Source organism: Esox lucius, chromosome 12, assembly GCF_011004845.1.
Source record: "Esox lucius isolate fEsoLuc1 chromosome 12, fEsoLuc1.pri, whole genome shotgun sequence".
Taxonomy (NCBI): domain Eukaryota; kingdom Metazoa; phylum Chordata; class Actinopteri; order Esociformes; family Esocidae; genus Esox; species Esox lucius.
The window spans coordinates 9,573,686-9,590,920 of NC_047580.1; the positions used below are offsets into that span (position 1 = coordinate 9,573,686).

At 45.5% G+C, this 17,235-nt stretch overlaps 1 protein-coding gene across 1 annotated transcript; it reads left to right on the forward strand.

The window, feature by feature from the left end:
- Positions 1-5,762: 5,762 nt before the first annotated feature.
- LOC105009555 (odorant receptor 131-2-like) lies at positions 5,763-6,698 on the forward strand. Its single transcript, XM_010868978.4, has one exon. The coding sequence runs from the start codon at positions 5,763-5,765 to the stop codon at positions 6,696-6,698; it is 936 nt and encodes a 311-aa protein (XP_010867280.3).
- The last annotated feature ends 10,537 nt before the right edge of the window (positions 6,699-17,235 follow it).

The following is a 17,235-nucleotide window of genomic DNA, read 5'->3' on the forward strand; positions in this document are numbered from 1 at the left end:
GACCTGGCCGGCACAGTCTCCTTACTTAAACCCCCCTGAGCTGGTTTGGAATTAACTGAGCACAAGGGCGAAAGCAAAGCAACTTACAAGTGCAACGTTTGTGAGAACTTTTGCAACAGGGTTGGGAAGAACATTCCAAACAATATGATTTCCAATGTAGAAAGAATGCCATGAGTGTGGTGGGCTGTTATATCTGCAAGGTGGATACTTTGTTGAGTCAAAAATTTAGATTACATTTTGTTAAACAAAACAATTCCATGATTTATTTTTTGTCTCCCATTGTTCATTTGTCCTATGCTTTACATTTCAGAGACCTTCAGCTGTGTGAATTTCAATAAAAACTGGAACAATTGAGGTGTTCTTAAGGTTTTGACCTTACAACAACTAAACTAGACCCAGAAATCCATGCTTCCCACATTCCAGTTCAACACCCAAATCTAACCCTGACCTATAACCTTTTACTCAAACCCAATCTAATGCAGGAACACCTAAACCAGGACTGCCCAACCCTGTGCCTGGAGATCAACTGTCCTGTAGGTTTTCTACTCTCCTGTAGGTTGGGCAGCCCTGACTTAAACCCTAAAGTGACCCCAATGGGAACCTGCCGTCCCGTGTGGATTTGGATTTCCAGGTTTGATGTGGCTCTATACCCCACCTACAGATAGCAAAATAATCTATTTAAACATAAAGTTATGAGTTATCTATTTAAACAATAAGTTGTAAACAAAGGTTATGCAACTAAATATTAGATGAGTACTGTTCAGTGAAGTTGGATATTGAAGAATTTATTCAGTTTATTCATTAATACATTTTTGGGTTTGAAGTAAACAATGTCCACACTTCAATTTTTTTGAATAGCTTAAATTCCCTTTTCTTAGCTTCCTGTGAAAGAATAACGCAGATGTAATCAAATCTGTTAGTGCTTTGATTTGGGATTGGATGGGTAATGTTTTCATTTACATTTGACATATGGAACTGCTGTTACAAAATATTTGCACTTTGTCCACTGTTTTTCATGCACTGCAATTTTTTTGAACATAATGGTATATCTCTGTCTTGCTGGGATGCTATATTAAATACCTGAACATTTCCAGTCATAAAATCTATTCTGCTATATTCATTAAAGGAAAGTGTTGAAGCCAACAGAATCACCATATTTTTCATTCATTGACCGTTAATTTTTCAGATCACCAATCAATATACCAAGACCCAAAAACCAACCCTGAATTATTGACTCCAGAAGTCAATGGACAGTACCAGAACACATGATCCACAGATTTGATTACTTTGCGACACTGCACAGTTCAATTCCCCATATGAGTATTTCTTTGTAGCAATAATTTAATAGTTTAAACTGGAAGTAAAAGCTTGATGCATCAAAAGTTCTGTATATAATTCCATACACCAGATGTCATGAAAGTGGGACATCAAGAATTTCTTCCCAACTATCCTGAATTCCACATGGTGTTGGAGTCGAACCGTTTACCCTAAATTGGAAAAGATACATGCTACGGTTTAGCATAGTTTTTAATAAATGTCAGGGATTTTAAGATCTGTACTAGTTATGACTGACAAATATGCTACATTTGCTATAAATTTTTTCTATGAAAAATCCTAAAATTAAGACGCGGAAGTATAGACTACTGTGCGATTGGAAATACAGATGAATAGATCAGGTGCTATTATACTTTTTTGGTCCATTTGAGATCCGGGGCTATTCGTAAAAGATCAGGGGCTATAGCCCAAGATGCCCAGGGCTAACAATGCCAATGTGGTTATATATTATCAGAGGATACCAAGGATTACAGTGAATAGCCCAAAAATATATTGAATGACCTCCATCAATTTTCTTGTAATTAGACAAGCTTTGAACTCAAAGTGGCAAATCAAAATAAACTAAATCTGGATGAACGTGGTCACAGACCCTGTTTGAAAGACTGCGAAAAGTATAAGAATAGAGTTATCGCCCTGCTGTAAAAGCTGACATAGCCTAACTGTGCAATGTTCTGTTTGTTTTAAGTGCAAACACTTAACAACTCAAAACTAACACATTTAAAACAGCCGACATAACCCCTCAATCCCGATTAAAAGGTATAAATAATTGCATTATTAAATGCTGGCTATAATACCACGTGGACTGACTCAAAAGTACTGTACACAAGGCAGTGTTCACCAGTAGTAGGGAGGACGCACTCCTGAACAGTAACCTTTGTCTTACATTGTAGACTGCAAAAGTGGTTAGAAAGCTTGGTAGGCTGCTGCTGTTTGACTTGACATTAAAATAACTTTAATCTTGGTGTTGAACTAGTGTCTAACAGCTTAATTCATGTAGGTGTTTTAATGAAGCCATGTAGAAGGCATGACTAAAGTTCAAAACTATGAAAAGACCTCAGCCAAATTGCAGAAAATCACTGAATTGTGAGACAGGCATGAAGTTAGTGTCACGGTCGTGGGATGAAAAGGACACAGGCGCAGTGTAAAGGTAGGGAAGGTAATCCATATTTAATGAAAAAATAAAGAAGGACTCCAATAAAACAAAAGGCAGCAACCAGTGACGTGGGTATTCCTTACACAGGATAAACAAAACCAAAATGAACCACGCCTTGGGGCCTAACAAACTAAACTTAAATAGGGTCCCCAATTGGAGGCAATAACTAACACCTGCCTCCAATTGGGGAAACCAAAAAAAGGAGTAGAGGTGGCTAAAGGCCACCTCCTGTCCTGTCCTGGCTATGCCCCGAACCCAGCGCAGAGATGGCTAGGGGCACAGCCGGGACGTGACAGTACCCCCCCCCAAAGGCGCGGGCTCCCGACCGCAAGACCGGGACGACCACACCCGGACCGGCGGAGGCTCAGCGCCCGGAGCCGCCGGCACAGGCCGGGGAGGCGGAGCCGCAGGGACAGGCCGGGGAGGCAGAGGGTCAGGAGACGGGAGAGCCGGCGGAGGGACTGGAGCCGGCAGGAGAGCCGGCGGCGGGTCGACAGCCGGCGGAGGAGCAGGAGCCGGGGGAGCCGGCGGAGGGTCGACAGCCGGCGGAGGAGCAGGAGCCGGGGGAGCCGGCGGAGGGTCGACAGCCGGCGGAGGAGCAGGAGCCGGAGGAGCCGGCGGAGGGTCGACAGCCGGCGGAGGAGCAGGAGCCGGGGGAGCCGGCGGAGGGTCGACAGCCGGCGGAGGAGCAGGAGCCGGGGGAGCCGGTGGAGGAATAGGAGACGGGGAAACCGGCGGAGGGTCAGGAGCCGGCGGAAGAGCCGGCGGAGGAGCAGGAGACGGGGGAGCCGGCGGGGGAATAGGAGCCGGCGGAGGAGCAGGAGCCGGGGGAGCCGGCGGAGGAATAGGAGCCGGCAGAGGAATAGGAGACGATGGAGCCGGCGGGGGAATAGGAGCCGGTGGAGGAGTAGGAGCCGGGGGAGCCGGCGGAGGATTAGGAGACAGGGGAGCCGGTGGAGGAACAGGAGCCGGCGGAGGAGTAGGAGACGGGGAAACCGGTGGAGGGTCAGGAGCCGGCGGAAGAGCCGGCGGAGGAGTAGGAGCCGGCGGAGGGGCAGGAGCCGGTGGAGGAGCAGGAGCCGGGGGAGCCGGCGGAGGGTCCGGAGCCGGCGGAAGAGCCGGCGGAGGAGTAGGAGCCGGGGGAGCCGGCGGAAGAATAGGAGCCGGCAGAGGAATAGGAGACGGGGGAGCCGGCGGGGGAATAGGAGCCGGTGGAGGAGCAGGAGCCGGGGGAGCCGGCGGAGGGTCCGGAGCCGGCGGGAGAGCCGGCGGAGGAGTAGGAGCCGGGGGAGCCGGCAGAGGAATAGGAGACGGGGGAGCCGGCGGTCATCCGCGGGCCCGGGCGGCGGCGGCCAGTCATCCGCGGGCCCGGGCGGCGGCGGCCAGTCATCCGCGGACCCGGGCAGCGGCGGCCAGTCATCCGCGGGCCCGGGCGGCGGCCAGTCCACGGCGGGTCCTGGCGGCGGCGAAAACAGGGCAGCGGGAGGAGCTGGCGGCTGAGGCCACTGGGCAGCGGGTGGAGCTGGCGGCTGAGGCCACTGGGCAGCGGGAGGATCTGGCGGCTGAGGCCACTGGGCAGCGGGAGGATCTGGCGGCTGAGGCCACTGGGCAGCGGGAGGAGCTGGCGGCTGAGGCCACTGGGCAGCGGGTGGAGCTGGCGGCTGAGGCCACTGGGCAGCGGGAGGAGCTGGCGGCTGAGGCCACTGGGCAGCGGGAGGAGCTGGCGGCTGAGGCCACTGGGCAGCGGGAGGAGCTGGCGGCTGCGGCCACTGGGCAGCGGGAGGAGCTGGCGGCTGCGGCCACTGGGCAGCGGGAGGAGCTGGCGGCTGCGGCCACTGGGCAGCGGGGGGCGCTGGCGGCTGCGGCCACTGGGCAGCGGGGGGCGCTGGCGGCTGCGGCCACTGGGCAGCGGGAGGAGCTGGCGGCTATTACGTGCTCTTTTATCAGTAAATATCTGTTTGCTTTGCATTTACCATGAAAATAATTGAACTCCTCCCAACTTGTATTTGTTATAGAAATGTGCCTGTTTTACATTGTCTGGTAAACCATTTCAAATTCAAATATTTTTTTTACTTGACTTCCTGTAAAAAGTGCCCTGAATAAATAAGTGAACTGTGACATCACCAGAGAATTGACCAAGGCAACTTCACCATAAATAGATAAAGGTAGTAATTTGCCAATTTTCTTATTAAAGTTACTAGAGGCGAGGTCTGTACACTTCTTTGGACATCACTTCACCATCATCCCATTTGGCAGGGAAACCACATGGCAGTTTAATGTTCTAACTTGAATTATCTGTATTTATGGTGATTTTTGTTTTTAGCCCGTGGATTTCAAAAAATATTTCATTTCCTATAATATGTCAATGCCTTTAATGCATTAATAGGGACTGATTGTGGATTGTACAAGTGTGCAAAGTTTTCTATGTATCAGCCAAAAGTTTGGTGTGTCCAAACAGAAGACTTTCACATTCAAGGGAGTAGTCTGTATGTGTATATAATCAGTAAAATGTTACAATTACTATATGACCAAAGAACTGGTCAAATGTTTGAGAAGTTCTGTGTTTGGAAATATTCCTCCAACTTCGCATTCCAATCCCTCTGGACAGTACTAACCACCTCAAATGCCACATATATATTCAGAAATTTGAATCAAATAATTCCTGACCCTTGTTTACAACTTCTAATTAGAATTGTTTTATGACAACATTGTATTCTGGTAATAACCTGTTAGGAGTCTTTTGGGCCTCAGTCCAAGGAGACATGAAATGTCATCACATCCCCTAAGCTACCGGGATCAGATGTTTATCTCAAACTCTCCAAGTCCCATGTGAGCAATCTGCAAAAAGCAGATCATTGCAATAAACAAACACCTCTTACGGCAACATTGGTCCACTTCAAATACCCTGGGTCATGACATTAGGTTGGGACCCTTGAGTACTGTGTCATTGTTTGTGTCCCATGTTTTTCACCAGTGGGCAACTTTTTTTCACACCAATGACTATAATAAAGCCTTCTAGCACCTGCAAAGTGTAGAAAGACATATCATCCATTCAGTGGGACATTGAGTTCTATGTATACATTTTCAATGAACAGCAAATCATTCAAATTAGTCATGAGTCCTTTATCCTTTTCCTGATGAATTTAACTGCTGATCTTTGTATTTAATGCATCTTTTTTCTTTGATATTGTGTTTTGAAGAAAAAGTGCTATTGTTAGTGCCTCTCACTCCCTGATACGTAGCATTCCAGTCAGATTTATTGTCAGCAACAGGGATGAACAGCAACTTCTCCACACTCAACATGCGCCGAGACGTTTTTGAAGAGGCGTTGCTCAAAAACCTCACAGTCGTTCTTTTTGGCCTCATTATTAACTACATTAATGGAACCCTTTTGTACACCTTCTTCACCAATGTGAACTTCCAAAGTGACTCCAGGTACATCCTTTATATGCAGCTGATCATCAATGACAATGTCATGGTGTCTATGATGGTGAACTTGCATGTATTGTCCTATGTTTGCCCTAACTTAAATGTGTCTCTGTGTATAGTTCTGCTTCTGATTTGTGAGAACGCTCATAAAAACACTCCTTTAAACTTGGCAGCCATGTCAATTGAACGCTTTATAGCCATCTGTCACCCTTTACAGCATCCTTTAATCTGTACAGTGAGTAGGACCTACATGCTCATTGCCTGTATTTGGGTTGTGGGGGCCATTCCCGGATTCATCAAAGTCATTATTACCTTTGTCTTCAAGCCTTTGTCATTTTTCTCTTCTAGTTTAATGTGCTATTCTATAAATATCTTTCAGTCAGTATACAACTATAACACATACTATGCCACCAATATCCTTTATTTGTGCTTTGTGTGGATCACACTGATCTACACATACTTTAGAGTGGTGTTTTCAGCTAAAGCTGCCACCTCAGATCCAGTTTCATCCAGAAAGGCCCAGATGACTATACGTTTGCATGTTGTGCAGCTATTGTTATCCATGCTGTCCTACATCGCCCCTGTCTTGGACACTGCCCTTACTGTCCTCTTCCCAGACTTTCGCTCGGCCGTTATGTTCTGCAATAACATTATAACTAATATTTTACCACGGCTGCTCAGCCCTCTCATCTACGGCCTTAGAGATCAGAAGTTTAAAAAGCACATGAAAAGGTCCCTTCTTTGCAGGAAAACAGTTATGAAAGTGAAATCTGAGACCTAAAGCACCTGGGGGCTAATTCAGAGGGATAAAAGCAATACAATGGTGACCTGTCTTCACAGGTATTGTCTGATGTTTTTTAGAAGTGTTTGGGCACAGGATTAATATTGTAAATTATAAAACTGCATAAACATTGATGTGCTTGGTTGGAATGAATCACAGCTTTAACTCATGGTGTTGTTCTTCAGAAATATTATTTGGAAAGTAGTTTTTTGTTGTTACATTTTTGTAATCATGACTTGAACTCCTGATTTAAGTGATGCGTTTTTTTCTTTAATTAATTTAGTCTGGTAAAAACGTACAGTCTTTCATGAATGTTTTTAGGTGCAGTGTTAAAATTTGTAGGTAATGAACACCTGAAAAAGATAGAGGCAATATGGAAATAATCTATCTGACTTAGGAGTGTATAAGAGCACTAGCTCAGCAACGTGGTATTGTACTTTACTCAAGCAAATAAGGTCCTGGTTATTGCTTGTATAAAGAGCATTTAAATTAATTATGTAACTAGCCAGTAATATACTATATTAATTTAATATTAATTAGGGGCCTAGACATTTAATTGTCTTTTCCTTAGCCTGTTGGGCTTGCAGCATAACCACCGCCTCTTCCACCTAGAGAACAGTGAAGATCTTGGAGAGAAAGAACACGGGGTTAAAACCAGTGTTTACTACAGGATTCTGTCTCAGCAGCTGCAGCATTCATTGTCCTAGGAGGGGTCTGGGTGCAATTATTTTTGTAGAACTGCTGTCAGAGCGTTGCTTCTGGTGACATTTTTGACACATGCAAGATTGTTAAGCTTTTTTGACTTTACTGTGAAAACAAATAAAGAATCTTCAAGGTTGGATATTTTGTTAATGTGTGATTATGAATGTGTTTTCTAGCATTTTCACATGATCTAAATGTTGATAAAGCAATCCAGGCAACAAACAGAAATGCATGTGAATTACAGTAAATATGCTCTTGATAAGTATAGAAAACACCAAAACAATTGCTTAATATGTCAGGTTTATTATTTTAAATCATTTTGTGTTTGTTTTATTTTGAATTATTTTTAAAGGGTGATTGAAATGTAATTGGTTTTCACTGCAAGGTTGTTTTTCCCATGACATTTTAAACTTGATTAAGATGAGCTTTTATAAGGTTGCAAACATTTGTTCTGCTCAACCTGCCACTTTCCTGCCAAATTTAAAATTGCAAAATACAGATTTGTTTTACTAAAGGGGCAAACTACTTAGATTCTCTGCTGTTTATCTGTTGTTTGTTGCATCTCAAGTGTACTGCACAAACAACTTAAAATCAAAATATCTACAGAAGCGAGTCACAGGTTGGGGCAGTGCACTACTAAACAGGGAAACCCATTTACTGAGGGGAGTACATCAAGGAGGGTTTACTCAGGTTTGGAGGCTTAACAGATTGTAGCATTAAAAATGCTCCTGTATGTGTGGCTCTTAATTAGAATGTGGATATAAATGACATTCCATGTCCATTTGTTGCAAGATCTCAATAAAACCAACTGATCAAGCGAATAACATCCATAACTCAAAACCTACATCGAGCATTTCTACGCAACAAATTCAGGTATGCCTATTAAAGCTACTAAAACAGTGACTAAATGAAAGCTGGCAATGTGTGCATTAAATGCATTATTGTCCGATCTACACATATAGGGAAATTAAATACTGGTCAAAAGTTTTAGACCACCCCCATTAAGCCTTGAAAGTTGATGCTAACAATTCCTACAAGTGTCCCAACTTTTGTAGATAACTAACAAAGCCTCTTTATAAAACCAGTGTTGGAACAGACTGTGTAACAGCACCCATTTCAGCATTTTTTGGACAGTATTGTACTGCAGTAAGTAGTATCTTGCTATCATAAAATGGTGAGAAAAAGGCATTAACAAAGGCAGACAGACAAATACAACACTTAAAAATTTTGATCTTTCCTTTTGAGCAATTGCAAAGAAAGGTGTCAATGAGAAAAGTTCCTACACCATCAAAAGGCACTTGGAAACTGGAGGAAACTCTGACAGGAAAAGGTCTGGCAGACCTGGCCGGCACAGTCTCTTTATTTAAACCCCCCTGAGCTGGTTTGGAATTAACTGAGCACAAGGGTGAAAGCAAAGCAACTTACAAGTGCAACGTTTGTGAGAACTTTTGCAACAGTGTTGGGAAGAACATTCCAAACAATATGATTTCCAATGTAGAAAGAATGCCATGAGTGTGGTCGGCTGTTATATCTGCAAGGTAGATACTTTGTTGAGTCAAAAATGTAGATTACATTTTGTTAAACAAAACAATTCCATGATTTATTTTTTGTCTCCAACTGTTCATTTGTTCTATGCTTTAATTTCAGAGTACATTTCAAAGACATGTAGCTGTGTGATTTTCAATAAAAACTGGAACAATTGCGGTGTTCTTAAGCTTTTGACCGGAGGTGTATCACCCATGGCCCAAACTAGACCCAGAAATCCATGCTTCCCCCATTCCAGTTCCACACCCAAATCTAACCCTGACCTATAACCTTTTACTCGAACCCAATCTAATGCAGGAACACCTAAACCAGGGCTGCCCAACCCTGTGCCTGGAGATCTACTGTCCTGTAGGTTTTCTACTCTCCTGTAGGTTGGGCAGCCCTGACTTAAACCCTAAAGTGACCCCAATGGGAACTTGTCGTCCCGTGTGGATTTGGATTTCCATGTTTGACTTGGTTCTATACCCCACCTACACATAGCAAAATAATCTATTTAAACATAAAGTTATGAGTTATCTATTTAAACAATAAGTTGTAAACAAAGGTTATCCAACTAAATATTAGATGAGTACTGTTCAGTGAAGTTTGATCTTAAAGAATTTATTCAGTTTATACAATACATTTTTGGGTTTGAAGTAAACAATGTTCAAACTGCAATTTTTTTGAATAGCTTAAATTCCCTTCTCTTTGCTTCCTGTGAAAGAATAACGCAGATGTAATAAAATCTGTTAGTGCTTTGATTTGGGATTGGATGGGTAATGTTTTCATTTACATTTGACATATGGAACTGCTGTTACAAAATATTTGCACTTTGTCCACTGTTTTTTCATCCAACAGAATCACCATATTTTCCATTCATTGACCGTGAATGTCGTGACGTGGAATGTCACCTCGCTGGCGGGGAAGGAGCCTGAGTTAGTGCGTGAGGTTGAGAGGTTCCGATTAGAGGTAGTCGGGATCACCTCTACGCACGGCTTGGGCTCTGGAACCAAACTCCTTGAGAGAGGATGGACTCTTCACCACTCTGGAGTTGCCCATGGTGAGAGGCGGCGGGCTGGTGTGGGTTTGCTTATAGCTCCCCAGCTCTGCCGCCATGTGTTGGAGTTTACCCCGGTGAACGAGAGGGTCGTTTCCCTGCGCCTACGGGTCGGGGATAGGTCTCTCACTGTTGTTTGTGCCTACGGGCCGAACGGCAGTGCAGAGTACCCGACCTTCTTGGAGTCTCTGGGAGGGGTGCTGGAAAGTGCTCCGACTGGGGACTCTATTGTTCTACTGGGGGACTTCAACGCCCACGTGGGCAACGACAGTGACACCTGGAGGGGCGTGATTGGGAGGAACGGCCCCCCTGATCTGAACCCAAGTGGTGTTCAGTTATTGGACTTCTGTGCTAGTCACAGTTTGTCCATAACGAACACCATGTTCAAGCATAAGGGTGTCCATCAGTGCACGTGGCACCAGGACACCCTAGGCCGCAGGTCGATGATGGACTTTGTTGTCGTTTCATCTGACCTGCGGCCGTATGTCTTGGACACTCGGGTGAAGAGAGGGGCGGAGCTGTCAACTGATCACCACCTGGTTGTGAGTTGGATCCAATGGCGGGGGAGGAAGCTGGACAGACTCGGCAGGCCCAAGCGTGCTGTAAGGGTCTGCTGGGAACGTCTGGCCGAGTCTCCTGTCAGAGAGATCTTTAACCCCCAACCCCGGCAGAGCTTCGACTGGATCCCGAGGGAGGCTGGAGATATTGAGTCCGAGTGGACCATGTTCTCCACCGCCATTGTCGAAGCGGCCGCTCGGAGCTGTGGCCGTAAGGTCTCCGGTGCCTGTCGAGGCGGCAATCCCCGAACCCGGTGGTGGACACCGGAAGTAAGGGATGCCGTCAAGCTGAAGAAGGAGTCCTATCAGGCCTGGTTGGCTTGTGGGACTCCTGACGCAGCTGACGGGTACCGACAGGCCAAGCGGGCTGCAGCCCGGGTGGTTGTGGAGGCAAAAACTCGGGCCTGGGAGGAGTTCGGTGAGGCCATGGAGAAGGACTATCGGCTGGCCTCGAAGAGATTCTGGCAAACCATCCGGCGCCTCAGGAGAGGGAAACAGTGCCCTACCAACGCTGTTTACAGTAGAGGTGGGCAGCTGTTGACCTCAACTGAGGATGTCGTCGGGCGGTGGAAGGAATACTTCGAGGATCTCCTCAATCCCGCTGTCACTTCTTCCATTGAGGAAGCAGAGGATGAGGGCTCAGAGGTGGACTCGTCCATCACCCGGGCTGAAGTCACTGAGGTGGTCAAGAAACTCCTCGGTGGCAAGGCACCGGGGGTGGATGAGATCCGCCCTGAGTACCTCAAGTCTCTGGATGTTGTGGGGCTGTCTTGGTTGACACGCCTGTGCAACATCGCGTGGCGGTCGGGGACAGTGCCTCTGGGATGGCAGACCGGTGTGGTGGTCCCTCTTTTTAAGAAGGGGGACCGGAGGGTGTGTTCCAACTATAGGGGGATCACACTTCTCAGCCTCCCCGGGAAAGTCTATGCCAGGGTACTGGAGAGGAGAATACGGCCGATAGTAGAACCTCGGATTCAGGAGGAACAGTGTGGTTTTCGTCCGGGCCGTGGAACACTGGACCAGCTCTATACCCTCTACGGGGTGTTGGAGGGTTCATGGGAGTTTGCCCAACCAATCCACATGTGTTTTGTGGATTTGGAAAAGGCATTCGACTGTGTACCTCGCGGCATCTTGTGGAGGGTGCTTGGGGAATATGGGGTCCTGGGTCCTTTGCTAAGGGCTGTCAGGTCCCTGTACAACCGAAGCAGGAGCTTGGTCCGCATTGCCGGCAGTAAGTCAGACTTTTTCCCAGTGCATGTTGGACTCCGGCAGGGCTGCCCTTTGTCACCGGTTCTGTTCGTAATTTTTATGGACAGAATTTCTAGGCGCAGCCAGGGGCCGGAGGGTGTCAGGTTTGGGGACCACACAATTTCGTCTCTGCTTTTTGCAGATGATGTTGTCGTGTTGGCCCCTTCTAACCAGGACCTTCAGCATGCGCTGGGACGGTTTGCAGCCGAGTGTGAAGCGGTGGGGATGAGAATCAGTACCTCCAAATCAGAGGCCATGGTCCTCAGTCGGAAAAGGGTGGCTTGCCCGCTTCAGGTTGGTGGAGAGTGCCTGCCTCAAGTGGAGGAGTTTAAGTATCTAGGGGTCTTGTTCACGAGTGAGGGAAGGATGGAACGGGAGATTGACAGACGGATCGGTGCAGCTTCTGCAGTAATGCGGTCGATGTATCGGTCTGTCGTGGTGAAGACAGAGCTGAGCCGCAAGGCGAAGCTCTCGATTTACCAGTCAATCTACGTTCCTACTCTCACCTATGGTCATGAGCTTTGGGTCATTACCGAAAGGACAAGATCCCGGATACAGGCGGCCGAAATGAGCTTTCTCCGCAGGGTGGCCCGGGCGATCCCTTAGAGATAGGGTGAGAAGCTCGGTCACCCGGGAGGAGCTCAGAGTAGAGCCGCTGCTCCTCCACATCGAGAGGGGTCAGCTGAGGTGGCTTGGGCATCTTTTTCGGATGCCTCCGGAACGCCTTCCTGGGAAGGTGTTCCGGTCCCGTCCCACCGGGAGGAGACCCCGGGGAAGACCTAGGACTCGCTGGAGGGACTATGTCTCCCGGCTGGCCTGGGAACGCCTCGGTGTCCCCCCGGAAGAGCTAGAGGAAGTGTCTGGGGAGAGGGAAGTCTGGGCATCCCTGCTTAGACTGCTGCCCCCGCGACCCGGCCCCGGATAAGCGGAAGAAGATGACATGACAGTATTTCTTTGTAGCAATAAGTTAATAGTTTAAACTGAAAGGAACCGCTTGATGCATCAAAAGTTCTGAATATAATTCCATACACCAGATGTCATGAAAGTGCGACATCAAGACTTTCTTCCCAACTATCCTGAATTCCACATGGTGTTGCAGTCGAACCTTTTACCCTAAATTGGAAAAGATACATTGTGATGGTAATTTTTTCGATCAGAACTCTTTTAGAAAGAAATACAGAGACGAAATTCTGCCATCTGTCTCATGTCAATAAAACACATTCCCTTTGTTCTATCACACAAGTCAAATGCTATCCTCCCCCACCTTATCCTTCCTGCCATAATGTTTACTGTTGTGTTTACCTAAGCTTCACACAGAACAGCTCTCCTTCCTGTCATAAGTAACTTCTTCAATTCTAAGAGTTCCTACAGCATCTGGACAGACAATAGATGCCCCGATGAGTCATACAGATGCACAGATGAATGAGTACCTTTATAACCAGCCGACACCATTCAATGATGCCCCCTATGCAAATACCAGCTCCCCCTCTTCCACAGTCCTCAACTTATCTAAACAATGGGACTCAGTCCTTTAATCGGTGAGAATACAACAGGTCTCGGAAATTTCCCCAACATACATGCTACGGTTTATACTGGTCATTTTTAACCAAGCAGGGTTTTTAACAAGTGTCAGGCATTTTACCATCTGTACTAGTTATGACTTTGACAAATATGCTAAATTTGCTATACATTTAAGCCCAATGTGGTTATATATTATCAGCGGATACCAAGGATAACAGTGAATAGAAAAATATATTCAATGACCTCCATTACTTTTCTTGTAAACTGACAAGCTTTGAACTCACAGTGGCAAATCAAAATGAACTAAATCGAGATGAACATGGTCACAGACCCTGTTTGAAAAACTGCAAAAAGTATAAGAATAGAATTATCGCCCTGCTGTAAAAAAGCTGACATAGCCTAACTGTGCAATGTTCTGTTAGATTTAAGTGCATACACTTAACAACTCAAAACTAACACATTTAAAACAGCCTACATAACCCCTCCATCCCAATTGAAAGGTATAAATAATTGCATTATTAAATGCTTGCTATAATACCACATGGACTGACTCAAGAGTACTGTACACAAGGCAGTGTTTACCAGTAGTAGGGAGGAAGCACGCCTGAACAGTAACTTATGTCTTACATTGTAGACTGCAAAAATGGTTAGAAAGCTTGGTAGGCTGCTGCTGTTTGACTTGACATTAGAAATAACTTTAATCTTGGTGCTGAACTAGTGTCTAACAGCTTAATTCATGTAGGTGTTTTAATGAAGCCACGTAGAAGGCATGACTAAAGGTCAAAACTATGAAAAGACCTCAGCCAAATTGCAGAAAATCTCTGAGCTGTGAGACAGGCATGAAGTTAGGGCAAACTCCAAATATAGATCTATATTTGTTGGAACATCCAAATCACACCATTGAAATGGTGTGATTTGGCCACTTAGGCCTCCCCTTTAAAATAAGATGTAGGTGCTTGTCAGGACACAGCCCTCCGGAGCACTTCGGGCCATATTTTTCCCTTTCCTTTTGTGTCTCTCCCTGCCTCTGGTTCCTTATGTGTGCGTTTTGTTTGTTTATATGTTTGTCTGTCATTACATCTCCACGAGTACCAGTCTCCTTGTTCCCGGCACTCCATGAAGGCACCCCTGCACCAGAGCACCTGTAATCACCACTGATCCTGAGCACCAGTCTACACATCTGGGGGCTGATTGCTACTCTCCCTATAAATGGGAGAGGTCTGCTTTCAGTCCCTGCCGCATTATTGTACAGCCACACCCTTGTTCCGAGACCCTTTCTGCAAAAACTGCCACAGAAATTAACCCATTTCAATGCCAGGATTTCTGAGACAGACCCGCAAAAATGCACCATCCTCATAGCCTATTCACTTGGTGAAAACTCCTCTTGAAATACCTTATTCATATCACCTATGCACCAACGATGCATTGCATAAACTAGGAATAGGGATTTGGCAACATGGAGATGTGCCAAGGATCTAGGAAATACATAAATACATAAACAGAAAAAAATAAAAAATAATAATACATTAATGAATAAATAAATCTCATCTCTCTCATCTTCATCCGCTTATCCGGTATCGGGTCGCGGGGGTAGCAGCTTTAATAAATAAATACAAGAATAGGGAAATAAATACAGAAATAAATATATACAGGAATATAAGATTATGGAAATGAATATAAAAATGAATAAATACAGAAATGAATGATCAAGGAATTAAATAAATAAGGAAATAATATAATATTATTATTATATTATTATTATATTTTTATGTATATTTTTATGTACGAATATATTTATTGATACATTTATTTATTTTATTTTGGCAGGTTTCGTCCTCCAGAGTATAAGGAAAATCCACATCCAGCAATTACAAGGGGTGGGTCTAGGTGGTGAATAAAAGGGCAGCAGTTTGCAGAACATACATACATATATACATCTTCTTCCGCTTCATCCGGGGCCGGGTCGAGGGGGCAGCAGTCTAAGCAGAGATGCCCAGACTTCCCTCTCCCCAGACACTTCCTCCAGCTCTTCCGGGGGGACACCGAGGCGTTCCCAGGCCAGCCGGGAGACATAGTCCCTCCCGCGTGTCGTAGGTCGCCTGTATCCGGGATCTTGTCCTTTCGGTCATGAGAGTAGGAATGTAGATTGACCGGTAAATTGAGAGCTTCGCCTTGCGGCTCAGCTCTTTCTTCACCACGACAGACCAATACATCAATACAAGCTGCACCGATCCGTCTGTCAATCTCCCGTTCCATCCTTCCCTCACTCGGGAACAAGATCCCTAGATACTTAAACTCCTCCACTTGAGGCAGGCACTCTCCACCAACCTGAAGTTGGCAAGCCACCCTTTTCCGACTGAGGACCATGGCATCGGATTTGGAGGTACTGATTCTCATCCCCACCGCTTCACACTCGGCTGCAAACCGTCCCAGTGCATGCTGAAGGTCCTGGTTTGAAGGGGCCAACACGACAACATCATCTGCAAAGAGCAGAGACGAAATTGTGTGGTCCCCAAACCTGACACCCTCCGGCCCCTGGCTGCGCCTAGAAATTCTGTCCATAAAAATTACAAACAGAACCGGCGACAAAGGGCAGCCCTGCCGGAGTCCAACATGCACTGGGAACAAGTCTGACTTACTGCCGGCAATGCGGACCATAAGGGGTCCGCATTCAGTCAACTCACAACCATAACACAGACTATGCCACCAATATCCTTTATTTGTGCTTTGTGTGGATAACACTGATCTACACATATTTTAGAGTGGTGTTTTCAGCTAAAGCTGCCACCTCAGATCCAGTTTCATCCAGAAATGCCCAGATGACTATACTTTTGCATGTTGTGCAGCTATTGTTATCCATGCTGTCCTACATCACCCCTCTCATGGACACTGCCCTTACTGTCCTCTTCCCAGACTTCCACTCAGTCATAATGTTTTGCAATACCATTATAACTAATATTTAACCACGGCTGCTCAGCCCTCTCATCTACGGCCTTAGAGATCAGAAGTTTAAAAAGCACATGAAAAGGTCCCTTCTTTGCAGGAAAACAGTTATGAAAGTGAAATCTGAGACCAAAACCACCTTGGGGCTAATTCAGAGGGATAAAACCAGTTAAAAGTGGCCACTTTTAAGCAAGTGTTTGGGCACAGGATTAATATTGTAAATTATAAAACTGCGTAAACATTGATGTGGTGGGTTGGAATCAATCACAGCTTTAACTCATGGTGTTGTTTTTCAGAAATGTTATTTGGAAAGTTATTTTTTTACGTTTTTGTAATCATGACTTGAATTCCTGATTTAAGTGATTCTAAGTGATGTGTTGTTTCTTTAATGAATTTAGTCTGGTAAAAACATGTACAGTCCTCCATCAATGTTTTTAGGTGCTGTGTTAAACTTTATAGGTAATTAACACCTGAAAATGATAGAGGCAATATTGAAATAATCTATCTGACTTAGGAGTGTATAAGAGCACTAGCTCTGCAATGTGGTATTGCACTTTACTCAAGCAAATAACGTCCTGGTTATTGCTTGTATAAAGAGCATTGAAATGAATTATGTAACTTGCCAGCATTATACTATATTAATTTAATATTAATTAGGAGCCTAGACATTTGATTGTCTTTTCGTTAGCCTGGTGGGCTTGCAGCACAGCCACCATCTCCTCAACCTAGAGAATAGTGAAGATAGTGGAGAGAAAGAACACGGGGTTAAAACCAGTGTTTACAACAGGATTCTATCTTAGCAGCTGCAGCATTCAATGTCCTTGGAGGGATCTGGGTGCAATTTTTTTTTAACATGTGATTATGAATGTGGTTTCTAGCTTATCCACATGGCAAAAATTGGTTCTGCTCAACCTGCCACCTTACAGCAAAATTCAAAACTAAAAAATACAGATTTTACTAAAGGGGCAGGCTACTTACAGTGGGG

Coding starts and splice junctions, on each gene's coding strand:
- LOC105009555 (XM_010868978.4), top strand. CDS start 5,763: ATGAACAGCAACTTCTCCACACTCAACATGCGCCGAGACGTTTTTGAA.